The 27098-nt window shown below is 38.9% G+C and overlaps 1 protein-coding gene across 8 annotated transcripts in view; it reads left to right on the plus strand.

Moving 5' to 3' along the window:
• The window catches only part of LOC139121240 (neuron navigator 2-like), a 303220-nt gene that overhangs the window by 41124 nt on the left and 234998 nt on the right, over window positions 1–27098 (plus strand). For 2 of the 8 annotated variants that reach the window (XM_070686005.1, XM_070685955.1), the window contains exon 1: window positions 16747–17621. The exons of 3 other annotated variants lie outside the window; for them this stretch is intronic. In XM_070686005.1, the coding sequence (XP_070542106.1) occupies window positions 17547–17621 (75 nt within the window). In that variant the 5' untranslated portion in view covers window positions 16747–17546. Of the gene's footprint in view, window positions 1–147; window positions 270–16723; window positions 17622–27098 lie in introns of those variants that run through there. 3 more of the 8 variants (XM_070685989.1, XM_070686014.1, XM_070685981.1) reach the window with 3 other exon arrangements.

Below are 27098 nucleotides of genomic sequence, written 5' to 3' on the forward strand. Positions count from 1 at the left end.
TTTGTAAGAATGACTTGACAATCTAAAACAAAGATGCGAGGGGGAAGCAAAAAAAGTGTTTTAACAACTGTCATGTTGTCAACTAGTGACTGGCGTTAAGCTGTATGCGCTATTTGTGATGTTTGTGTGGAGATACTGTGTGCATACTAACGATATCAAGGCCATTTCAACGGTAGCTACCTCAAAGATTTTTTCTGGTAAATCTTTGCCATTTGGTAACAGATTTGGACATCAACATGCTTCAAAAGTGCAAAGTGGACCAAGGAAAGGTAATAATGACATTTTTATGCTCTCGAAAAAAAAAGATACATGTATGCAGACATGGTTTAGTGCATGAGTGTTTTTACGACGTTGTGTCAAAGGTGCTCTGCATTCGCTCAAAGGTGTTATTAAAATGCTGTAGGAAAGGTCACTGGTTCACGGAAAGAACATTACAAACATAAAATATATGTTGTCAAGATGTCAGCAGTTTTACGTGTTAAGAAATTAAATCACTTGATAATGCTACATTTTAAAATTTTAGTTGTAAAGCTAAATCTACTATGTGTATAATCCCTGTGGTCTACGATACCTTCACATAGTAAATCAGGACAGAGGACAAGTCAACAAATTTGATACAGTGTGTGTATGAATATGATTTAAATAATCAAATCTGAGCCAATAGGGCAAGCCACTAAATTACTACAGTGTGACATTGTATCAATTTGAAAGTTATTAAAAGTGAGCAGACAGTGTATAACTTGCTTGTTACAGTATCTTGCTAATTGTTACAGTGTATCAATGAACCAATTGTAAATGATCAAACCAGTCAATAGGGAAACCTCTAAATTGGCTACAGTGTATCAATATACCAATTTGAAAAACTACCACATTAAAGGTAGGGCTTATCAGTAAATTGCTACAGTGTACCAATTTGAAGATTATCAACAAAGGCAATGTGACAAATTATTAAGTTGGCCACATTCAGTATATCTGGTCTACTGATTTGATATCAAGTTAGCCAATAGGATGTCATAATATTGCTTCAAAACTTCAATGTAGCAATTTAAAAATTATCAGCTCTTAACCAATAGTGGCATGTTGGTGAATTTGATAGGTTGTCTTCATGTAGGAATTTAAAACAATCAAATCAAATGGCATCAATGCACCATTTAAAATATTATAATTTTTTGACACACAAAAGTTTCAATTTGGAACCAAAGTCACTCTAAGTAGGACAAAAGCACTAGTAGACTCTAAGTTAATTTATTCTGCTCAGGATTATTTCATTAAAAAGAAGATAGATTTCAATGGCTGGTGGACAGTGTCATAATTTTACTCAAAGGTGGTTTTTAGGTTTTCTCTGCTCTGAGCTTGAATGTTTTCCATTCCTAGTTGCCATGGAAACTGCAGCTCAGCTGTTGTTATGTTTTTGTGAGAGCTGTGGTATGTCTCTACTTCTTCTACAACACTGTAGGCGGGTACTTTGCTGCAAATTTTTGTTGTCGCTGTTCTTCAGCCGAAGTGGGGGATGTACGTTCATAACTATTGTGTATTTGTAAACTTTGCAAATTTATGAATAGCCCATGTTTTCTAAACTGCTCATATCATTCATTTTCTCTGGGGTGCAATCACCCATCAAAGACATTCCCCGTCAATCCAAAGGAACATTCATACATAATTCATACCTGTAGCAGTTAGGGTTCGTTTAACGTGTTTGACGTAACAGCATTACAAAACCATGAATTCAATTATGCCTACAGTTAAAAAGCAGCACAAACAGGACCACCTGTGAAGGGTCCACTTGTTTTGAAACCTTGTGCTAACAAAACTCAGTTTTGTTGATTGGAAACTAGTGGCTCTTTAAAATTGAAGAAACCACAATATTCTTGGCCTGAGTGACATTGCCATATTTCAACTCAAGAGGGCGCCAAACTTATTTGAATGGATAGAAATATTGATATTTTGTAACATTTTTTCACTCAATAGGAGATGACTCAAGAATTCTGTTTTGATTCTTTTTGGAGGTAATTGTAGTGAAACCAACCCTCCCAATGGTTTCTTGCAGATCAGACCCATCTAAAGTTTGACCAGGGTCAAATTTCCAGTTAATAAGGAAATTTTTTTCATTATATACCACAGTTTTTCAAATGATTGAACAAGTGCAGATATTGAATTGCTGCTGTATTATTGATCCATTGTTTTGTCAACTCTGGAGTGGTCCTATTGGATTAAATTTGACTTTGAATTCCCTTAGAAATTGAGAGCCGGGAGTCTTTCACAGATACCTGGCCGCTGGCGTGTGTGCCTCAGGGCGACACATACCAGCTACAGAAGTCCATGTAGCCGACAATGAGATGCTAATGATATGCAGAATGTACAAGTTTCAGGTTTCGTCGACCAACTTCCCCCTCTTGGGTACAACTTCAAACTCTGAAATACCAAGTCGGTGGCTATCGTCAACTTCCACCCATGAAAGTTGGCAAGTAAGTAAGTTGGCAAGTTGGCAGAGGCCCCCGCCAACTTCCACCCATGAAAGTTGGCAAGTAAGTTGGCAAGTTGGCACAGGCCCCCACCAACTTCCGGCAGACAGTAGTCCATGTAGCCGACAATGAGATGCTAATGATATTCAGAATGTACAAGTTTCAGGTTTCGTTGACGAACTTCCCCCTCTTGGGTACAACTTCAAACTCTGAAATACCAAGTCGGTGGCTATCGTCTGTTACATAATTCAATAGAAAACTTGTGGAAGTTTCCAAGTTCGTGGGACCCTCTGCCAACTTGCCAACTTACTTGCCAACTTTCAAAGGGGAAGTTGACGGGGGCCTCTGCCAACTTGCCAACTTACTTACTTGCCAACTTTCATGCGTGGAAGTTGGTGGCGCCCTTTGCCAAGTTGTGGAAGTTAGCAAGTTCGTGGGACCCTCTGCCAACTTGCCAACTTACTTGCCAACTTTCAATGGGGAAGTTGGCGGGGGCCTCTGCCAACTTGCCAACTTACTTACTTGCCAACTTTCATGGGCCGAAGTTGGCGGGGGCCTCTGCCAACTTGCCAACTTACTTGCCAACTTTCAATGGGGAAGTTGGCGGAGGCCTCTGCCAACTTCCACCCATTAAAGTTGGCAAGTAAGTAAGTTGGCAAGTTGGCACAGGCTTCCGCCAACTTCCACCCATGAAAGTTGGCAAGTAAGTTGGCAAGTTGGCAGAGGCCCCCGCCAACTTCGGCCCATGAAGTTGGCAAGTAAGTAAGTTGGCAAGTTGTCAGAGGCCCCCGCCAACTTCCCCATTGAAAGTTGGCAAGAAAGTAAGTTGGCAAGTTGGCACAGGCCCCCGCCAACTTCCACCCATTAAAGTTGGCAAGTAAGTTAGCAAGTTGGCAGAGGCCCCCGCCAACTTCCACCCATGAAAGTTGGCAAGTAAGTTGGCAAGTTGGCACAGGCCTTGCCAACTTCCGGCAGACAGTCCATGTAGCCGACAATGAGATGCTAATGATATGCAGAATGTACAAGTTTCAGGTTTCGTCGACCAACTTCCCCCTCTTGGGTACAACTTCAAACACTGAAATACAAAGTCGGTGGCTATCGTCTGTTACATACTTCAATTGCAAACTTGTGGAAGTTCCCAAGTTCGTGGGACCCTCTGCCAACTTGCCAACTTACTTGCCAACTTTCAATGGGGAAGTTGGCGGGGGCCTCTGCCAACTTGCCAACTTACTTACTTGCCAACTTTCATGCGTGGAAGTTGGTGGCGCCCTTTGCCAAGTTGTGGAAGTTAGCAAGTTCGTGGGACCCTCTGCCAACTTGCCAACTTACTTGCCAACTTTCAATGGGGAAGTTGGCGGGGGCCTCTGCCAACTTGCCAACTTACTTACTTGCCAACTTTCATGGGCCGAAGTTGGCGGGCGGCTCTGCCAACTTGCCAACTTACTTGCCAACTTTCAATGGGGAAGTTGGCAGAGGCCTCTGCCAACTTCCACCCATTAAAGTTGGCAAGTAAGTAAGTTGGCAAGTTGGCACAGGCTTCCGCCAACTTCCACCCATGAAAATTGGCAAGTAAGTTGGCAAGCTGGCAGAGGCCTCCACCAACTTCCACCCATGAAAGTTGGCAAGAAAGTAAGTTGGCAAGTTGGCAGAGGCCCCCGCCAACTTCCACCCATGAAAGTTGTCAAGTAAGTTGGCAAGTTGGCAGAGGCCCCCGCCAACTTCCACCCATGAAAGTTGGCAAGAAAGTAAGTTGGCAAGTTGGCAGAGGCCCCTGCCAACTTCCAACCATGAAAGTTGTCAAGTAAGTTGGCAAGTTGGCAGAGGCCCCCGCCAACTTCCACCCATGAAAGTTGGCAAGTAAGTAAGTTGGCAAGTTGGCAGAGGCCCCCGCCAACTTCCACCCATGAAAGTTGGCAAGTAAGTTGGCAAGTTGGCACAGGCCTCCGCCAACTTCCACCCATGAAAGTTGGCAAGTTGGCAGAGGCCCCCGCCAACTTCCACCCATTAAAGTTGGCAAGTAAGTAAGTTGGCAAGTTGGCACAGGCCCCCGCCAACTTCCACCCATTAAAGTTGGCAAGTAAGTAAGTTGGCAAGTTGGCAGAGGTCCCCGCCAACTTAGACCCATGAAAGTTTGCAAGTAAGTAAGTTGGTAAGTTGGCACAGGCCCCCCGCCAACTTCCACCCATGAAAGTTGGCAAGTAAGTTGGCAAGTTGGCACAGGCTTCCGCCAAGTTCCACCCATGAAAGTTGGCAAGTAAGTAAGTTGGCAAGTTGGCAGAGGCCCCCGCCAACTTCCACCCATGAAAGTTGTCAAGTAAGTTGGCAAGTTGGCAGAGGCCCCCGCCAACTTCCACCCATGAAAGTTGGCAAGTAAGTAAGTTGGCAAGTTGGCAGAGGCCCCCGCCAACTTCCACCCATGAAAGTTGTCAAGTAAGTTGGCAAGTTGGCAGAGGCCCCCGCCAACTTCCACCCATGAAAGTTGGCAAGTAAGTAAGTTAGCAAGTTGGAACAGGCCCCGCCAACTTCCACCCAATAAAGATGGCAAGTAAGTTGGCAAGTTGGCAGAGGCCCCCGCCAACTTCCACCCATTAAAGTTTGCAAGTAAGTAAGTTGGCAAGTTGGCAGAGGCCCCCGCCAACTTCCACCCATGAAAGTTGGCAAGTAAGTAAGTTGGCAAGTTGGCAGAGGCCCCCGCCAACTTCCCTGTATGAAAGTTGGCAAGTAAGTTGGCAAGTTGGCAGAGGCCCCCGCCAACTTCCACCCATGAAAGTTCGCAAGTAAGTTGGCAAGTTGGCACAGGCCTCCGCCAACTTACACCCATGAAAGTTGGCAAGTAAGTAAGTTGGCAAGTTGGCAGAGGCCCCTGCCAACTTCCCTGTATGAAAGTTGGCAAGTAAGTTGGCAAGTTGGTACAGGACTCCGCCAACTTCCACCCATTAAAGTTGGCAAGTAAGTAAGTTGGCAAGTTGGCAGAGGCCCCCGCCAACTTCGGCCCATGAAAGTTGGCAAGTAAGTTGGCAAGTTGGCAGAGGCCCCCGCCAACTTCCACCCATGAAAGTTGGCAAGTAAGTAAGTTGGCAAGTTGGCACAGGCCTCTGCCAACTTCCACCCATGAAAGTTGGCAAGTTGGCACAGGCCCCCGCCAAGTTCCACCCATTAAAGTTGTCAAGTAAGTAAGTTGGCAAGTTGGCAGAGGCCCCCGCCAACTTCCACCCATGAAAGTTGGCAAGTAAGTTGGCAAGTTGGCAGAGGCCCCCGCCAACTTCCACCCATGAAAGTTGGCAAGTAAGTAAGTTGGCAAGTTGGCACAGGCCCCCGCCAACTTCCACCCATGAAAGTTGGCAAGTAAGTTAGCAAGTTGGCACAGGCCCCTGCCAACTTCCCTGAATGACAGTTGACAAGTAAGTTGGCAAGTTGCCAGAGGCGGAACTTCCCTGTATGAAAGTTGGCAAGTAAGTTGGCAAGTTGGCACAGGCCCCTGCCAACTTCCACCCATGAAAGTTGGCAAGTAAGTTGGCAAGTTGGCACAGGCCCCCGCCAACTTCCACCCATGAAAGTTGGCAAGTAAGTAAGTTGGCAAGTTGGCAGAGGCCCCTGCCAACTTCCCTGAATGACAGTTGACAAGTAAGTTGGCAAGTTGGCACAGGCCTCTGCCAACTTCCACCCATGAAAGTTGGCAAGTAAGTAAGTGGCAAGTTGGCACAGGCCCCCGCCAAGTTCCACCCATGAAAGTTGTCAAGTAAGTAAGTTGGCAAGTTGGCACAGGCCCCAGCCAACTTCCCTGTATGAAAGTTGGCAAGTAAGTTGGCAAGTTGGCAGAGGCCCCCGCCAACTTCCACCCATTAAAGTTGGCAAGTAAGTTAGTTGGCAAGTTGGCAGAGGTCCCCGCCAACTTCCACCCCTGAAAGTTGGCATGTAAGTTGGCCTGGGCCTGTGCCAACTTAGACTCATGAAAGTTGGCAAGTAAGTAAGTTGGCAAGCTGTCAGGGGGCCTCACCAACTTTCCAGTTGTCAAGTAAGTTGCCAAGAGGGCAGAGGCCCGTGTCATCTATTATTGTCTTCTCATTTACATATTTTTCGTGTAACCCCATGTTCGTGTCGGCTACATAGACTATCTGCCCACATACCAGCTACAGAACACCATTAAGCAAACATTTATCCATGCCCCAGATTTCTTCGCAGGAATTTCTGAAGATTAGAGCAATTATGCAAATTGTTTTGTGTACAAGTACAGACCGCAGACAGGCTTTCTGCAAAGTCACTGTCGATTACATAAACCCGGTAGACAGATACGAAAGCTAAAAATTTGCTGAAGACACTTAAGCAAAAAATATTTCCATAAAATGTTTATTTACTATGTTCCAATTAATGCATTGAAGAATTTTAATGCTACATGGATTGGTGTGACACTTTGAGCACCAAAATCTATTTTTGCCGCCTTTATAAAATGTACCCAAGTCACTATTTTTTTCAGATTTTTGCCAAAATTTTGATAAGAAACTGTAGTCAATGAAATGTGATGTTCATTTGGTCCAAAATTATTTTAAAAATTACAGAAAAATTCATAAAAATTGATAAAATGTTGCACTAAATTTTTGGTTGGAAAAATTATAGCACTCAAAGGGTTAACCAAAATTTTGAGCTGTCTTTTCAGAAATACCTGTAGTTTAGGAAGATGTATAGACTTGATACCAGCAATGATGCAGCATTTTAGAAAATAGCTACCCAAGAGATGAATTTTCTTTTTTTATCACTCAGTACTTCTCATTTCATGCATGTTTAACAGTATGATGTGTGGTTATGGTGTAAGACTGACTTTTATGCCAATGAAAGCAAAATTGAATTACGTTGATCAGTGGTTTCGTAGAGAGATAAGGAGTTGAAAAGATTCATGCATGGCCGTAGTGAACTTTCGATTTAGTGAAACTCCAGTACTCATCAGAGAACAATAAATATTCTAATGATTTAATTGAAAAGACTGACACATTTACATAAGGTGATTTGGTGTAACTCATCCATCTTTTGAAATAAGTAGGGATTACAGGACTTTAATAGCGGGTAAACTTGTCAGATTTCCAGAACCACAATTTCTGTGTGCATGCTAGCATGTGTATGTCAGGGTGAGTGTCACTGTATTCAGGAGCATATAATCAGTGTGTCTATCTGTCTGTCTATATTTGTTTGTTTGCTACTTAATGAGTGGTGGCCCTCAGGGTTTGTTTACTCATAGCTGACGTAACTGCTGTTAGGAACAAGCTAGTAATTTTAGAAAGCTGGAAAGGTTTTTGCTGTCACCGCATTGGTGACATTAAGTTTACCAATATTTAAGGCGGAACTGCAAGTAAAATATGCAAGTTACCACTTTCAGGTGCCGCCAACTAAGCTGTTCGTGCAAAAAGGTGTTCGTGCGCAATTTTTCAGCGGGCGGGCAAATTTCAAAACTAATCAGCGGGCGGGGAGAAAAAGTCAGTATTTAGTGTGGGCGGGGAAGAAATTTCATTTTTTCAGTGGGCGGGGAGAAAATTTTTGACAGTGGGTAACGGAAAATACGGAGAGGGAGGGGAAAGTCGTGCTTGATAGAACTTGTGGGGAGATATAAGCGCCTAACTTAGAGGGGCGCAATGTTCTAAGGTATAGTACTAGCTGCTTTCAAGGTTTTGCGCTGTCTTTGATTGCCTAGAGGACATTAAGTGGGCAATGGGGAATGTCAGTAGTGGGGAGAGGGCAGTGGGGAGCTTGAATTGTTGTGGGGAGTGGGGAGTGGGCAGACCATAGATACTGGAGGGCAGTGGGCGTCAAAATTCAGTGGGAGGGCATTTTTCCCGTGTATGCTAGTGGGAGGGCAGTTACGAACAGCTGTAATTTCCCCTCCAAATTTTAGGTCAAGGTCAAAAAAGTAAAATCGGTATATCAGCCTTCAAACATGTTTTTTGATGATTTTGCGAAACTGATGAAATCTACAAGTTGGCGGCACCTGCACTTTAACCACAACACTTTACTTCATGATAAATGCAAGAAAACCAAACAAGCCAATTTTGATAAGTATGTAAACAAATTGAAGTATTTGTACATATGACTTTGCTGTTATGACTTACTTTAGACAAAATTAAACTTTTGAGAGGAAAATCATAACTATTCATAACTCTCCTCCCACCATGATTTTGAAAAATTCTCCTTCCCCTTTCCCCTCCAGGAAACATTCCTGCTTTCCCACTCTCCGTTGCCCTAAAAGTCACTGCTCCCCATCTCTTTGTTTTTCTCCCACCCCATTTGCAAACTCTTGAAAGACAACTGAGTCATAATTCTTGCTTGCCAGTTTTATTCATCCCCAATTCCCTATAACATGAACAGGTCCACAATCACCATATATAACAATGGGTTTGGGCCAAACTATCGCTGTGAAATGGTTAAAGTTGCAAGGAAATGAAATTGCCCCGCCCATCAGTGAGAAAAAATTGCACAACAGCCTGTTGCCACCTACAAATTGTCAGCCCGCCAAGAAACTGTTGAAAACGTTTTTAACTCTTTGAATGCTGCAATTTTTCCCACCAAAATTATATTGTGCAACATTTTACCAATTTTGTGAATTTTCCTGTAATTTTTTGACAATTTTTGACTGAATGAACATCACATTTTATTGGCTTCAGACTTTTATCAAAATTTAGCAAAAATTAAAAAAAAATTGACTGGTGTATATTTTGATATAGGTGACAAAAATTTGCTTTGGCGCTCAAAGGGTCAAGTGAACAGCTTTGTTGGCTATACCTTGGTATCGATAAAGCAGATTATTCAGTGAATTAGCTAACTTCCAGGTTTAAATATAAATACAAGTTCATGTAAATGCACTGTAATCCCTAAAGGATCAACAGGTGTCTTACGTGATATTATTAAAATCTAACAATTAGCATATTCAGGGCTATACAAGTACATCAGCAGGAGCTTTCCGGAAATATGCAAATTTCATCTGTTAAAATCAATACCTTCCTTAATTTTGGTCAATTCTTTACCATAATGAGATAACTCAGAGATCATTTTGAAGGTCAAGTAAGTGAAGTTCAGGATTGCAATTGATGGTGAAAGTAATTATTGAGAATGGAAATCCGCTTGCACTTAGTAAGGCAGCAGAAAGAAAGAAGTTCACTTTATCGTTACAAATCTATAACTTTCTGGTATTGTTCCAATATTTTAACAGACGATACATACATGAAGTAAAAATTTTACCACTGACAATAAATGCCATGAAGAGAATGATATTTCAGTATTGCTGTATAAAGAAGCATTTAAACAAACTGCAAAACTAAGAATATCTCTGGATTTTTCAAATTTCTTGAGAACCTAGGAAAAAGTTTACCACACAGAATGTTTGCCATTTTGATATGCTCACGAGTCACATAATTCCTACTATACTGACTATTTACACAGCTGTGTACAAACTTGCTCCAAGATATGGAGATCTTAAAACAGGTTGTAATCTGGCCTTCCAACTATTTTTTCTACATCGATGCATACTTGGAAAGAACCTGAATGACATACACACAGGCATGCTACACAGATACCGAGCGTCTCTTGAAGTGTTTGTAAAAAGTGTTTACCGGTGACACCACCGATTCCCCGGAGCTATGTCCTTCTCAAATCTGTTGACAGTCTGCTGGTCCATTCAGCCGGTGAATTGTGAATGTTCAATTGGGTGTGTTATAATCCGGGAGTCTATCCCAATTACATTCCTGAGTATATAGCCTCGTCAAATTAACCTTTGCAAAGCCGGCACAATACAGGTATCTCGTACATTCAACGTCGGTATGTAAGACAATGTTCTCTGATCACATCCACTGTGCCGGTACCACACAGGTGAAATCTCCCAAGGTCAGTAAAGCGTAACACAAGCACAGCTCTCAAGGGACATCCTTGATGACATCCTCTTAAAATCACTGCTCGCTTTAATATCTCTTTCGTCCCCTCTATAAAAGTGTAAAGGTCCACCGACACCATATAGAAGACTAGGGTTGTACCACTGTCAGCCATGTCAGAGATGTCATGTTTTATTAGTGTGTAAAGAAGTTCCGTCGTGAATGCAGAAAGTAGTCATGCTTAAGTAATATTCCTCTTACACTTAGGTCTCTGTGGTTTCCCCTTCCAACACCTTCATGTGATTCAGTTCCAGTATTGCTGCATAGTCATTTTGTCTGTTTACAGAAACCTGGTGATGAAAATTCAGAATTTTGAGTTAAACTCTTTTAAGCCAGGAATATTGCGTGTCAGTTGTGCTTGTTGCGGTGTAGTATGTTTGGGTTTGCAATGCTTTGCACCGATATGTTTTTGTCATTAAAGTATCAATGATCTTGTTAAATTGTGTTTGCCGGTAATCCTTGATCGCCAAGAGTTTAACAGAACTTCTGGTTACCAGAGTTACCAAAATGCATGGATGAAGGAAAAAAGTTGAAAGTGATGGCCATTTGTGGACTAAATGTTCAATAAATGTTGAACACATATTGAACTGTAGCAATCTTGCCAACCACTGAGTAGTACATTCATATTCCTTGACTGATTTCATTGGATGAAACAATGTAGCAAACCATCAGGTTAATTTGCATATCATGACACGTCTTTGTAAAACCAACAATAAAGGGTGGCATTGTTTTAGTAAATTAGATTAGAATCAGCTATAACCAGAGCTGATGAATTTATGTTATTTCATCCAAAAAACAATGTTTCTGTAAAACAGTGGAATTTTATGAAATTAAGAAATTGTAAAAAGAGAAACTAACCTTTTTACATCCATATAACAAGATTTTTTAACAATTATGTCATCAAGAATCCACAAATATTTGTTCTAAAACATACACTGAGGTATTACAACACATAATTTTTGCAAAAGTTACAAACATTATAGATGAAGGTTTTGGAACAGTGATGACAATTTTGATATCTTGTGATATCATTGTTAAAAAACCAGGGGAATCTAAATTCAGATAAAATGTTTGAGGGACTTGGTTACATTGTCTTGATAACCACCCTTAGACAGATCTTGTCATCAAAACACTAATTGCCTCATTAATTTGTCACGCTCAGCCTGCACTCCCACACTCTACACTCAGTGCTGGAATAGCTGAATTGCCTGGGAGACATTCACTTCAATGGCTCGTTGCCTTCAAGTTATGGTATGCCCTCTAGAGTTGAAGGGACAAACCAATGGAAATCAGTGGGGCAGGGTTGCCTTTACACCTGTTTTAAGGGGAAAACCAGTTTAACAACAAGGGGCATGGATGGTGTTCAGGTCTGATAGAAAGTTTAGAAAAGTATGATTGAGGGATTTGCTAATTTATTTAAGATATGGTGAAACAGGTCTGTACAGCTTACTCTGCTGCAATTCTGGGTTTGATCAATAAAATGATGCAGAACATTGCTAGTGAACTCATGAAACAGCCTTGATTCAAACTGTTTACACATTCACTAATGGGAAAATTTAAGACTAAATCTCTTCATATATATGTATAAGGTTATCCAGCAAGGCCAAGAAATTCAATGTGGTGCTCTTCCGATATGGTGAGCAGTTTCAATACATTTCAATTTACAAGTTTGTGGCAAAGGGTGAATTACATTTCGGAAACAGAGGTGCGCTGTGGTCAACCTGTTTCTATAAATAGTCTGTCTCACCACATATAGTGTTCAAATGTGAGAATGGATGTTACCAATCGGAAATAGGGGTGAAGGGGTCAGTATCAGTGTTTGATCAGTGAATCCTGTACTGTTGTAGAAAAGGAAATAAAGAAGTGTTGCAGTGTGACCCAAGTGTGACCCCAGGTTAGAATCTTGGCAGGATGAGATTTGACCTGTATAAGTAAAGGTTCAGGTAAAGATTGGCATACTGGGAAAAGTGACAATTTGAAATCTGTCTAGTCAGCAAAATGTGTTCAGTGACTGTAGTCCAGCAGTTATAACACGATACAACCAGGCATGGTCATTGTACAGTGCCAGCATTGTACTTTATTTCTCATTTTAGCCTGGATGTATTTATAAATGGCTTTTCCGTGATAAAGATGGTGGTGTTTTCAGGGACAACGTCACAACCAGGAAAGAAATATGGCTTGCTTTTCTGTGTCGTTCAGAATTTAAAACAATAATTCAAATGGCACTTTCTCACTTTCTTCCTCTGAAAAAAATCCTTTCATTACAGCATTTTTGGAATGGCCTAGATGGACAAGGCTATAGTGAATACAGGGACTAAGTTGAACAGTATCACAAAATACAAAATACAAAACTGATTGCTGTATGTGATACTTGAATTCATACACCATGATATCCTGGTGACTTAGACGTTTTCCTGATGTTCTTGTTTAGTCTGGTGTGCTACCTTTTAAGACTTTTCACCAGCCCTTCTTTGTGTATCAGAAATTCTATCTAGAATTAGGAATAGAAAAACAAGGATATCTTGACTAAATGTGTTGTCTGTTGGTTAAGAATTTGTCGGCGACTGACTGAAGAGAATTATGGGGTAGTGTAAGAGGTTGCTTGGTTGTCAACTTGGAAGGTATTTGGTTGACAACAAAAAAATTCGAACCCTTCCTCCGCTATGTGCAAGTTTTGTGACCAAATTTTTTATGTTTTGGAATTTCTGACTGGTGTGGCATCGGTAAAATTGTGCTGTTATACATTTTTATGAAAAACCAACACGGCGGTCATTTGTCCTGTGTGAAGTGACAGAATTTAGATATTTAGTCACGTTGCCTCTGTTCACCATATTTTCTGACTGTTTTTTATGACAGTGACTTTTAAATCAAAAGATTACTGCCACATGAAGGGAAACACACAGTCATTTGAATACACAGGTGTTCACTTTGGCCCAAATAATAGTTTGTTTGTTTTTCTTTTTCACATCTTCTCAAAGGATAAGTAGGTCAGGGGCATTTCTGCCTTGAGTTTTAACAGTAAATTGCTAAAGTTGGCAAACTTACTAATTGTTATAATAATACAATGTACATGTAAATGCAGAATAAACTTGGGGTCAGCAGGTGTGAGATGCATCATCGCCATGAAAACGACACACTAAAAACACTGTTTTCATATCCGCTGAGTATTCAATATGCAATGAGAGCATTACAGAACAGTAGATAAAGCAATTTGACAGAAGAAATGTTTAATCCATTAAGGTCTAGCAAAGCAAAGCAAATCATTTAACAGGACAACCTACATGTACTAGAACCACAATTTGCTTGTATGTTCCAAATTACAAAATTGTTACACTTTGGTAATAGCAAAAGGTGAAAAAATAACAGAAAACACCTGATGATTATAACACTTCTTGCAGATTGATTGGCTTGCTTTGGTGTAATTTTCAACATGCCAGATAACACCAGATAACATTCGATAACATTAGATAACATTTGATAACACTAGATGACTTTGATAACACACATTGATCTTAAATTCATTCGTCATTCTTTTTGTCACATTAGTTTCTGGTATAAACAGATGTAATTTTGGTATCCCCTGACAACAGTATCTTTCAATATTGGTGGTTTTTGATCATATTGGACAGATGAAAGGTTCGAGAGATTTAACTTCTAGCAATTTTTCATTATTTTTCTTCTTTGTTCCAACATCGGTTTTGTATTCAGCCAAGTAAAATGTGATGAATTCGCTTGTGTTCAGCTGATCTCGATGGTTCCTGTGTGTAAGACAGCGTTGTTATTGTTGAAAATTGCGGCTAAGTGTGAATAATACCATTCATTTGCGAACAATGCCGGTGGTAATATAAGACTATGTTCAGAAGTAGACTACTAGGCATTTGTGTGTGTTGCAGTATGGCTGAAGGGAGCAGAACAAGAAACATCAGTTGATACCCCAAACAAGAGGCTGAAATATTTTTAGGGGTGGAATTCATAAAGATTAACAGTTTGACAGATGAATAAGATCAAAGCATACCTGTCGTATACTTTCAGTTTCTGCATGGATGAGTCAAAAAGCGATTTAAATCATAGTAAATACAACAGTTTTTAGTCTAAATGATTCCATTCAAAACTATCTACTCACCATGTGGGAACACTAATTAAGGTTTTGTCGGATTAAAAATGCTGAGCAGTGTGCAGGAAATGAAGAAACCACAAAAATGTCATCTTTCAGTCTCCAAGTCAGCAGGATATTTGCTCCTCTATTCATGAGCTTTCTTCTGTCTTATGCTAATTAAGGTGATCAATGAAGTTACTATGGCAACTAAGAAAGTGTCTCAAACCTTAGGTACTGAATCACCGTTGAAGCATGTAGACATTTTTGTTTCCTGTTGAGTTTTAGAAATCGTCATTGTCTTTGAAGTGCCGTCCGTCATGACGGTTGACCATGGAGTCAGATTGATGCCATTGAGAAATACATCATCAGCTCTTTTTTTGTCATTATATCTCCTTTATTGTCCTGTATTGTGTGATTGTATAGCTGTCAATGAAAGGTCACAAAATCACTCTAGTCTTACAGGCAGTGTGGCAATACCTCACAAATTATCTATTAGCCTAATTAGAAGACAAAAGAACGCCCATAGTGCTTCTCTCTAAGGACGAAGACATTAAATTCGTCTTTGCCAATGGGAAAGTTGAAAAAAAAACTGTAATGGATCTATAGATTTTGTTGCATTCTTTCTTCCGGCAGTAGCATTGGAAATCGTAGTAGGAGGTAACTGCCTATTAACATTGTTCGTTTTGGAAGAATGGGTTGTGAGAAGTTACGACTTCATGAATGCTAAAATGTGAAAAAGGATTGTCAATGATATAATTGTTTAGGGATTTGAGACATTCATGCTCTTTAACTTTTATAGAAGTTGTCCAAAGACACTGTGAAGTTTATTAATATATCAGTTAATTAATCAATAAATGTTTAAATCGCTAGTATATGTGCTTTAACTGCTTTTTTAGTTTTCTGTTGTTTCATTGCGCTATTTTTGGTGCGAGTTAAGATGAATGGACACAACATGGGTTTGAACTAAAGTGGGTTTTCCTAGGGGGCCTGTAGCTAGTATACTGGAATTTTATACCTTGTACCATAACTCCAATAACTCCCTAGATTACTGGTGATGAATGCAGAACACAGTCTGTGTCCACTAATCTATGGCGCTCTTGTCACCAATACTTTTGAAATACAACCAAGAAATCATAAGTTTTCAAACTTTTATGTCGGTGTTGCTATTAAAAGCAATTTCATAGAGTGGGAAAAAAGTGTAAATATGACCGAGCGAAAAAAAGGCTGCTGGTAAACTGTCAAGTTTCAGAAAGTTGAACTTGACAAAAAAATTCACTTACACAAAGCTTGTATGAACATTTTCAGTGTTTTTATTTTGTCAAAAAAGACCACAAATATCACCAGGATACGTTGTTCATTTGATAAATTTTCGTTTTTAAGACTAAACAACCATGATTGGTACTAATTAATAGCAAAAATGTTACTGAAATTCCTGGGCACTTTATTTCTGTTTCCAAAACTTTGCAAGTTTCCTGAAATGTTTATTTTGAAGCAGTGTAACAATAAAAACAAGGAAAAAATAAACAAAAAAGAATAACAACTAAAGAATGAGTTGCTATTTACTAACTGAATACAGTGATGGTGTCCGTGTGAGGTTGAAGAGATAACACTGCACAGACTTTGCCTTTCAAAATTGTAACAAATGAATTGAACAAGGCACGCTCAGGTCTGATCACAAGAGTTCCTGACATTTTTCTCAAAGAAAAGACCGCTTGTTACGGAAGGAAGTGGGAATTGAAGCTGTGGTTCGTCTCACACTCAAACCCGCCATTCATTGTTAGAACCTCATTAAACCCTTCCTCAAATCCCCAGGGCTTCTCTATTTGTTCTCCCATTTAAATTTCCTGTCTGGCTTATTTGTGGACACCACAGCTCCAGGCCACCCCTCTTTTGTCTGTGTAATAGAATCTTCCCCAGATACATTCAGTAGGACCGCACCACCCATCAGAGACCTCATAGGGAATAGCTATGTCAATACAGTTGCCCTTCCTGTTGATGTTTAAATTTAAACACATGTTATTTATGTCGTTTATTGAAGTCAGACAAGGACTTGATACACCTTCCTAGGTGTTCCTAAGCCCACCTGATTATTTAGTTAGCTGTTCTAGGGTTGCTTACTGTTATTGGGGGTGGTAAATGGAATTCCCCAAAACATCAAACAACCCTCTCAAAGGAAGTGTCTGCAGATCAAATATTGTCCAACTAGGGGGTCAAGGATAATAAGCAGTGTGTTAGGCAAACCTTCTCACGGGGACAGCGGCCGGCTCCGAGTTAGCAGTCGATGAGACAACTTTGTTCACTGGTGTCTGGGAAATTTTCCATGGGCTGTCTGCATCTTTTTGCAAGTTTATTTGTCGTATGCTGCCAGTTTTGAAGGATATAGCAGAAGTCTACGTGCAAAGTCATCGACATTTACAAGAGTTTGACAAGTCTTTTTGAAATCTCAGCACTTGTAGAAAAGCAGACAACATCACCGGCGATTGAATGAACTGTGTGCACTGAAAAGGAAAAATATAACTTGTGAGTCGAAACTTTGAATGAAAAGTTTGCAAGATTTGATAGAAAAACTGTATCGGGTTACTACAACTTGTTTTCGTCACCACAGAAATATGCAAAAACCTCCACCAAGGACTTTGGCGGCTTCGAAACCAATCTAACCAAATCGGCAACTATCTGAAGAGTGTAACCGCGCTAGTATTTCAGTCTGCAGGTCTCTTGTGTACCTGTGTCTGGGTTCTCTGTCTGGCTCCACAGTAAGTGACAACAACGGCACCACCGAGGAGAGATTTGACTGCACAATCTTGAGAGGGTGTTTTGATCAGAGTTAGAAAAGGGGATCTTTGGAGTCTGTCTGCTTGTCCAAAAGATTATTTTGTTACTGTGGCTTTGTCGTTCAATGCTAAAGTAAACATAAATCAAGAGACCAGGCAGTTGGACATTGGCACTTCAGAGAATCACTAGTGTACTGTGGATCATAACATTTGATAGCTGCATACGGCCGTGGTCTAACTCCCTCCAGCTGGTTTCTATTGTTGTCAAATTTAACACTTGAATTAGCCCGTAACTTAAACGCCCGCCAAGATGCTCCTTTTCAGAAGTTTTCGGAAAAAAAAGAAAGCCAAACTTTTGGAAGATCACGAGCGTACAGGAAAACAGGTGAGTGTGTTGTGGATTGGGCTTTGTGAGGGATGTTTGTGTTGGTATCAGGTGTCAGTCCTATCAGGGACTGCTATCATGTGTGTAAAGGAATTTGGCAGAAAATTAATACGTTGATGACACCTGTATTTTTATACAGTCGGTCTTGTATTTCTTGACCTTTGGCCACTAGATCTGCTACGAGGTCGTGTGTTCTCAGATGCAGTCTGCTAAAAGCTTCTGTCAGTTGCTTTATTTTTTGAGGATATCATGTTTGGTGGTGTACTTGACAGGGACTTAAAAGGACATGAACTCTGTGATTTTAGGATAAACACAGTAAATAGATGCAGACGCGAGGTCAGGTGCTGCATGGTCGCAACAAGTGTAGCTGACATTTACGATACTACAGTTTTCTCCCATCAATTAAATTTTTATGAAGACAGCCAATTGATATAGTGTTTATAATGATGAAGAGGTTTAACTGTCAGGTTTCATAGCAATTGTATCAAGTTGTGTCATGATTAGTTAACTGTTTACTCAGGAGAACATTCTAAACCTAGCACCCCTTTTGCCCTGTGTATGGATCAGCCCAGCAGTATTAAAAATAATAGGGACGTACCAATATCTAGGGGAATGAGAGGGGTAAATTAATTAAGGATGGATGAACACTTTGTTAATATCATTTCTTTTGTGAACAAAATTTTCAATTTAACCGAACTGTCAATTCGTTGTAAAAATTTTGGTCGACAAACTGCTACACTTCTTGTTCCCATTCACAATGTAAATTCTTCACATTCTTCATGATAGAATAATGTTTATTATTATTTCTAAGTGCACACTAGAAGACATAAAAATATGAAAGGAAGTCGGATATGATTGTATCCTGTAAATTACCCACCATGAGTGTCAGGAATGTCTAGCAGCGTGCGGATGAATAAATAAGTTTACACACAGCAAGTCTCCATTCGGAACGGGATTCATGGCTGTGAGGATTTTAATAATGTGGTGTTTGATTTGATGTGTATCTATTTTTTTCATTGCCCATCTGCAAGACAAAACTAATGGTGAACAAACCAAGGGTGACAGGTAAATCAGTCTAGCGTCACTGTACCGTTTCAGTACCCGAAAATTTATATTTGTATTTTATAGGTTATAGAAACAGTGGAGAGATCCAGTGGAGGAATCCTAGATTATGATGCACTCTAGTGGTCAAACCTTTAACCCTTTCACCCCCAGTTCCCTGTGTACAGGTCCAACTTTACCATAGAAAACAATGGATTTGGGACAAACCATGGTGGTGAAAGGTTTAATATTTTTTTGTCCTTTGAGTTTAATAGAAGGATTGGTTTGAGCCTGTGACTGTGAGATCTTTCATAGAAACTTTATGTGAACTCAGATTTTTTTATAAAAGGATTGGTATTATGTTTCACAGCATGGAAAAATGATATGTAGGGGTTGTGAGAAAAGTTTCAAAACTTTTGAGTTTAGGAATGCGATTTCAAAGTGTGTGGGAAATTAAAAAAGGCGGCATGTAGGTTATTGTATCATGTCCGTGTGTCCTACTTCTGCGGTACATCTCCGCTTTGTGTCCACTCTTTGCAGAATTTACAGTGCAATGACCATGAAAGACTTTTGTCATGCTCAGATTACCGCGGTCCAAGGCTACGTGCTTCTTTTAGACATCCTGCCACCGAGCTGCTGAAGGAAGTGTGTCAATATTACTCAATGAATAATTATTTCAAATCCTGTCATTAAATGTCTTTGTTTGACACTTCTATCCATGAACTTTCCTCCTCAAACAATATTTTATCATTCTGACTACTATTTCATTCTGCCCTCACAATGTCCATTCAAAAAGGAAGCCATTGAGAAATAAATAATCGTTCATCTCAACAGCAAAAACAGTATTTCTCTGAAGTTTGTAGAAAAACATCTGGCAGTAAAAGGGCCAAAGTTTGTAACAGAATATCCTGTTGATTTGCCTGACTTCCTATGTCTGTCTGAGGAAACAATCACAATTTGGATTAGTAACGTTTTTCACTCTTTAAAATCAACAGAGGTCAGAAAAGCACAAACTTGGCTTGTAGTAATAGTCGTAATCTTATTTCAGCATTATTTCCAGCTGTGCAGAAGACTGTATATGTGCCTTATTATTAACTGTGTGTCGTACATTCAAATAAACATTATAAAAAGTTGAATATTAATATTTTGAAGTTTTCAGGTTTTTTGTTTTTTTCAAATGAAAAAGATTCATCTGCACTACTATAAACACTGAAAGGATTTTAGATTTGTGGGTCATTTTCATGTACCGGTATACAGAAATCCATGTGATTTGGTCTTTTCAGAAAGGGGTAAACTGATTACCGTGGCTTTTCAAAGTGGGTATCAGTGTTTTCGAAGGCTTACAAACACTGAATTAGATCGTACCTATGTTCTATTGACAGTGTCCATTGTATGGGCTACTGCTGAGTCTTTGTATTGTAGCATTCAAGGAACTTATTGTGATATATGATGACTTCGAAAAGTTCAAAAGAAGCATGCCTATTCACAGATACTGGCAATCTGGGTGAAGTCAATCGACAAAGGCACTCACCGTGATTGTACGATTATTACTAAATATAGCATCATGTTTGTGATACTGTCTTTTGCCGACGGAAATCTGACAAATTGTATCTTTTTGTGCATGGTTACTGCTACAGCTTGAGGTAGGATTCCTTGACTTGGTGATTTTATCGTGTCAATAATGACATACATGGGCATAGTAATTTCACCACTTTAATGACAGAAATGTGATATCATCAGTAATTAACCTTTCTGCATTGCCTTGATAATCTTTGACAATTGTGATTGAACGTTAATGTTATATTTGAAGAGAAAAGATTTTAAAGTCAGACAGAGAATCTAGAATCAATAGTTTGATTAAACTGTAGATTGCTGGGCCCAAACTTATCTGTAGTACAATTTAATACTATGGTAGAGGGTACATTTGCATTTCTTATTATGAAAAGCTCCCTCAGGAAAGCTCTGATTTGTACCATGAGGAAAACATGGCCCAGTGTCCTTCAGGTTGTGTCAACTCAGTGTGTGTTCGGTGTGATTTCATTGACAAAAGACACAAGCTAGTGCTTTGAGGTTAACATGTTATTGACTTTGCTGGACTGTGTCAGCAGAAGTAAGTGTTTATGATGTGTGTATACAAACTGTTAGAATTAGTCACGGAGATTGTCAAAATGCAGAGTTTGTGAACTAAATGACTGGGGATCACCCAATATTCACTACTTTGTTGTCAGTTTTCCAAATTATCCAGGTACATTTAGCCTTGATGAAACTTTTCATGCTAAAAATTTGTTTTTATTAAGATTCGCTTGTCCTCTTACTTGAAACCATGAGATGTTTTTTGTGTGATCATTTAAAGAAACAAACTTTGTTACCCAACCACGTTAAACAGACTATGACAAGGTAAATATATGTAAGTACCCTGCATAAACAAATCAAGCACTGTATTTGTCCTTTGAGGGAAACAGAATTGAGTGTGATGTTTGTTGTCAAGCCTACTTAATTAAAACTCAGCAGCTTAACAGTGAAGCCATACAGAACATCTCGATCAATTCTGGTCACCCACGTTGTGATCTGTCCTCCCCATGCCTCACTCTGTCCAATATTGGTACAGTTGCATCAACACTCTGGTGAATGTATATGTATTGTGTTTTGGTTGTAAACACAGTCCAGTGAAGAAGACCAGAATATACCTTGTGCTTTACTTAGAATGCCATTTGCTGGTATTGTGTAGACACATTTTGTGTTTACTTGAGAATGGATTTTAGTTCAGCAACCATGAGATGAAAATTGTTAAATCATTTCAGGGCCACTACATGTAAAGTCCTTTTAGCCGTCAAACATCATGGGGTTACAACAAATGATTGGAAGGATAGGGTTAGCATTCTATAAACTCATCTGACAATATACATGTATTTGGGGAAGAGGGTGATTTTTTTCTACGGCTAGGATTCACCACCCTTCAATGGTGAATTGTGGTGGAAATTTCTGAAAAAGTTACATTCTGAGAGATGTTTTGAAAATGTGTCAAGTACCAATGTAATGTGTTACATGAAATTGTACATGTATGTGTCACATCGCAGTATAAAGTCACTAAAAGTCATTTAAGACATGAATGGTCCAAGTTAATTTTCATGTCATATATTTGCACAAAATCACCAAATTTGAAACAAAGATGGCAATAAAAAATCTGCAAAAGCTGAACATAAAGGAATAAACAAGACAAAATACTATGACAATGATAATCCCTTTACGGCTGCCACTTGTGACATACAGTGTCGGTGCTTTGGGAAAAATGTTTGACAGTCATTTGAGTGTTTTTGTGATTCCTTGACCTCTTTAAGAAGACTATAAATGCATCACAATCAGGTGAAAATTTACACCGGCAAACACAGCAGCCATTGACATACCAGATGTAAAGAACTAGTGTATATTCTCATCAATAAATTTAAGTTGATTTGCAGTGACTGTTACTCATGTCCTTGATTTCCTCACCTGTTGATTGTAAATAACAATAAATTTTACCACAAACAGGACATAAATCTAAAGTTCAACTAAAGCCAATGAAAGTCATGCAAGGTTAAAACAATTAAAGTAAAATGATTTAAAAAGGCAAAGAGGACATGATTAAGAAATTGAAAAACAGAAATACCATTATTTTCACTGTGATGCATTCACCTGCCTTGAATATCGAGACGTTTACGCATCAAAAAAACAGAGCTCTGAACTGTTATGTCAGTAAGTTTGTCCTTTGAAGAGAACTACCACGTTGATTAGGGCTAATGAAGTTTCTTTGTTTTTTGCATCATCTGCAGAAGTGAACTTTACCACTATATTGTTGAAATTGTGATAATTGGTGTACATGTACATTATTTATCTTAAGCTAGCTCTAAATCCATGGCTTGGAAAATTCAATGCTGTTCTCTTTTAGCTGCCAGGTTTCAAAGAATATATAATCCCTAAAGATACAACAGGACAGTTGAAAAGATCACATAAACTAGAAATCTAGTTGTTTCTGCAGTGTGTATATGCAGGGTATGCCAATGCATTCAATGCTACTCATGAAAAAACTCATCTTCACCTTCTGTTCTTTCTGCATACTGAATTCAGTCTCATTTGTGTGTTTTGTTGAAATTTGGGCAATATTAGAAAAGTCAAATTAATCTATGGAAAGCAAATATCCACAAGTTTACGCATCACAAAACAGAGCTCTGAACCGTTATACCAGTAAGTTAGGCCTTTGAAGGGAACTACCACGCTGATTACAATTTAGGGCTAATACGATTAAGTTTCTTTGTTTTTGACATCATCTGCAGAAGTAAACTTTACTACTTATATATATTGTTGAAATTGTGATAATTGGTGTACATTATTTATCTCAAACGAGATCTAAATCCATGGCTTGGAAAAATCCAGTTTTTTTCTGCCTTAGTCTAGGGATAAGTAACAGGTAGAAATGTCTAATTGGTGGAAATAATGACCTGTTGAATGTGAACGTTTAAAATTCCAAACCAGCAGACGAATTAAGGTACGCATAACGAGTTCATTATAGTTAAAGTGATTTTAACACTGATAGTTTCATTGGAATGTCTAGAAAGAATTAACAGACTGAAACCTGACTTGGGATTTCAATTTTACCAAACAGTTTGGATTCCCTATGAAAAATAAACTTTTACACAGGTGTTTATAGATTGTTACAATGTAGGTTATAATTAAAGTGTTCTATGTGGAAAGTTGTGCTGATTTGATGTTATTTTTGTGGATTCTCTATTATTTGAAAACTATGTGACAATTTGTAGTATATGCCACAAACAATGTGACAATTACGGTATCATTCAGAAACAGTGTGACAATTCTGGTATCACCCAGAAACAATGTGACAATTCTGGTATCACTCAGAAACAGTGTGACAATTCTGGTATCACCCAGAAACAATGTGACAATTTCTAGTATCCTTCTGGAAATATGCTAATGAACTCAGGGGCTGCTGTACAACCTCAATTTTCCACTAGCATGTTGTATTTGATCGAAATCATTTGACTTTGTGTAGTCTTTTCAGAAGCTGTTGCACATTCTAAAAAAAGAAACACAGGCAAAAATAGCAGCTTTTTCGCTTCGATGAGGACAGTTTGCACGTCAGTTTGAAGTTTTGCGGGGCTTTGCCCGCCACGCTACTTAAGTTTTATGACAGGTATAAAGCCTGGAATAGATTGTCCTTGAAATAATGGTGTTTGTTCTTATTCAGCTTCTATTCTGAAAGAACTACACCTTTGAAAAGAATTTTCACCACGTGTAAAAGAAAGTTTAGTGTAATTTTCTCTGTGAAAAGTGAAACTTTATCTCTCCAAGCTTTAATAACTGTCAGGTGCGAGTGAAGTTAAATTACATGTAAGCTGCTTATGTGTCAGACTTTTTGACTTGCCGACAGTAATCACAAAGTCTAATCTGATTGTTATTTGTTGAGAAAATCCAGCAAAAATCCTGGAGTAGATGTCTCAGCAAAGCAGTGCAGGTGTCACGTCTACTCAGCAGTTAGTTGTGCAGTCATTTGTCATACCGCGGTGATCATTTGAATGACATGTGACATTCTGATGGAGTGTGCTTTTTCCCTCTGGGGTTGAAAGAGGCTAAGTGGTTTGCACTGAAGTGACTATGTTTTTGGAATGTGTTTACAAGATCGAAGCGGAAGAATGTTGTTGTGGACAGACCGACAACAAGACAAGAATCACAAGTGAAGCGACAATAGTCAAAGGCATGTCTGTCATCAATCATAGTCTGTGCTACATCTATGTGGTCTCCATTTACAGATTCATGATGGAGAAATCCACTGTTTTAAAGGATGAATCAAGCCCAGTAGCCATCAAGTGTTTTTTCCAAGGGTTTAGAAGATGGGGAAATTGTTTGGAATCGGGTTCCATTTTTGTTGTCCTGTACTAAGATTGCATTGCATCACCGAGGGGAAGCCTGGTACCAAGATGGGGAACTCTGGTTACATACCTGGATGCTGCCTTAAACAAAAACTCTAGTACTGCCATCTATGTACTTTCATACTGAATTGTAGTAATTCCTGGTTATTTAATTTAACACATTGTGTGGAAACTTTTCATTAACTGCACTGGTAAAATATTTTTTGTTTTTAAAATGATATATGTATTGGGTTTTGCTGGTCTTCAAAGTGCTGTCAGAGTACATGTGGACTATCCAATGCACATTACTGATGTGCAGCGTGCTCGGAAGGTTATATCTGATTGGTTTATTGTCATTATTCACAGCAACTTATGGATTCTATTTTTATTATTCAATTATAACGGTAAGATTCAGCAAACCAACTGGATAACAGCTTCCGAGATGCTGCACATTAGCTCATGCACATGGTGATGAAATATTTTAAAACTCAAGTTTAAGGAATCATTGTCATCAGAGATAGTCATAGTATTGCCACCATTGTAGTCGGAGCAGTGTGCCAATGATGAACAATTCAAAATGTTTCAGTGAAAAGACGACTTCTTGGCCAACAAATTTTACGAGTTTTTTTTTATCAGATCAGTCTGAATTGCTGCATGTCCATTTGAAAGCAAAATACTCCAGCACCACTTTCTGGTACATGTTAATCCTCTTATCACTATGAACAAACTTGTTCTTTTGATGGATAATCTTGCTCCTAGAAGACATTCCCAAGAAGTGAAGATTTTTTTATTCAACCTGAACTACTTGTTTCTGTGTTATTGTCTGTTTACCATCACCTGACACAGTCTTGTCAACAAGTATTGTAATCCTGGAAAAATATACAACCTGTGTTCCACTGTTGGTTGGTCACAGCTTTTCCGTAGCTCAGTTTGAAGAAAACCAGACCACCGCGGCATCTGTAAACTTATTTCCATTGAATAAATCACTGCGTTGTTGTGGTCACTCTGCTCTCCCAGTGGCTGAGTTTTCCCTCCCCATCTCGTCTGTGGTCTCAGCTCATGATGAGATTTGTAAAATCATCAGCATTTACAGTAATAAATCAGTCATTCTTTTAGTTCCCATGGAGGCTGAATTTTACACCCTGTTTTCCCTTTTATCTTGGTTCCCACCACATGGTTTATACCAATGTGGTTCATACTATCTAAGGGGTCATAGGGGTGAATTGGCCAGACAAGGAGAATCCAACTTTGAGTTAGATACAGAGCAAGTTAAAAAGTTTGGTTGCAGCACGCATAAAATCAGTGTATACCACTAATTTCTTTATTCAATATTAATATACTGTTGACTGTTTTATTTTCACTGGAATTTATTTTAGCTGAAACAGATTTTCAATGTTCACTGTCATGTTATTTTCACTTTGTCTAGTCTGACTATATGCAAAGTACAGAAAATAAAATTTTCACTTTGAATTATTTTAGCAGAAAAAAGGTCCAGTGAAAATAGGGAAAATAAATTCCAAGTGAAAATAAAGTATTTCTCAGTATGTAGTATTTAGCAACTTGTGAATTAACAGCAATTTGTTATTTAATTTGTAAACTTAGAAACTCTCTAGTCATAAAGAATTGTAAGAGATTTCATTCCATGTTATTTGGAATATTGTGAAAGCAATAGGAGAGACGTTGCTTGGTTTGTGACTCTACTATTTGTCTGTAGTCACACCCAACGTTGTGTGGCCTCTCGTAAAGCGAAAGGTCTTAGACATTAAGGAATTATTCGAATTTATCGCAACTTAATAAGCCTTTGAGGGTGTCATCTTCTGCTAAGGCCGTTCAAAAAATAGTGATTCACCACGTCACAGGCTTGGATCAAATTTTATGAGTTGCTTTTTGTAGGCCATGGTATTTACTTAAATATTTTATACCAGATACTTAAGGACTTAAATTGCGATATACTGGTTGTAAATTTTAATATTCACTGAAGTATTTTGTCTGAGAATTGTGCTATTAGAAGGTGACATAAAAATATAAGTAAAAGTAAGTAGGTGTTAAATATGTAAACACCGTCATGAATCAAAGAGAGATCGAACAGTTTGGAATTTTGATGTGTCATCATTTATTCAAAGGAGTTGTGGAACTTTGGGACAAAACCATACTTGTGTTTAGTTTTCCTGTATCTTTGATAACATTGCAGGAAAGATTACCTGAGATAATCTTCGGATTGTAGGAAATACTCTATTTATCAAATAAATTTGATGAGCTTGTTTATCATATTTTGTTTGAGAGTGTGAGAACATGACAGGTCTTTAAGGCAGTTCTTCCATTCACGATCTTTGTTCACAAGTCCAAGTACGGTACATGTTTGATATCAATTAGATTATAAGAAATTAGTGGTGCTAAAAGGATAGATATGCTGACTATCATACCAAGACTGCAGTAGTTTTACAGAGTTAAAATAATTTTGAGCAAAAATAGAGAGGTCAAGAGACATAAAATGACTGACATTGAATATTGGCAGTAAAGCATACAGACACGTTTT

Source organism: Ptychodera flava, chromosome 2, assembly GCF_041260155.1.
Source record: "Ptychodera flava strain L36383 chromosome 2, AS_Pfla_20210202, whole genome shotgun sequence".
Taxonomy (NCBI): Eukaryota; Metazoa; Hemichordata; class Enteropneusta; family Ptychoderidae; genus Ptychodera; species Ptychodera flava.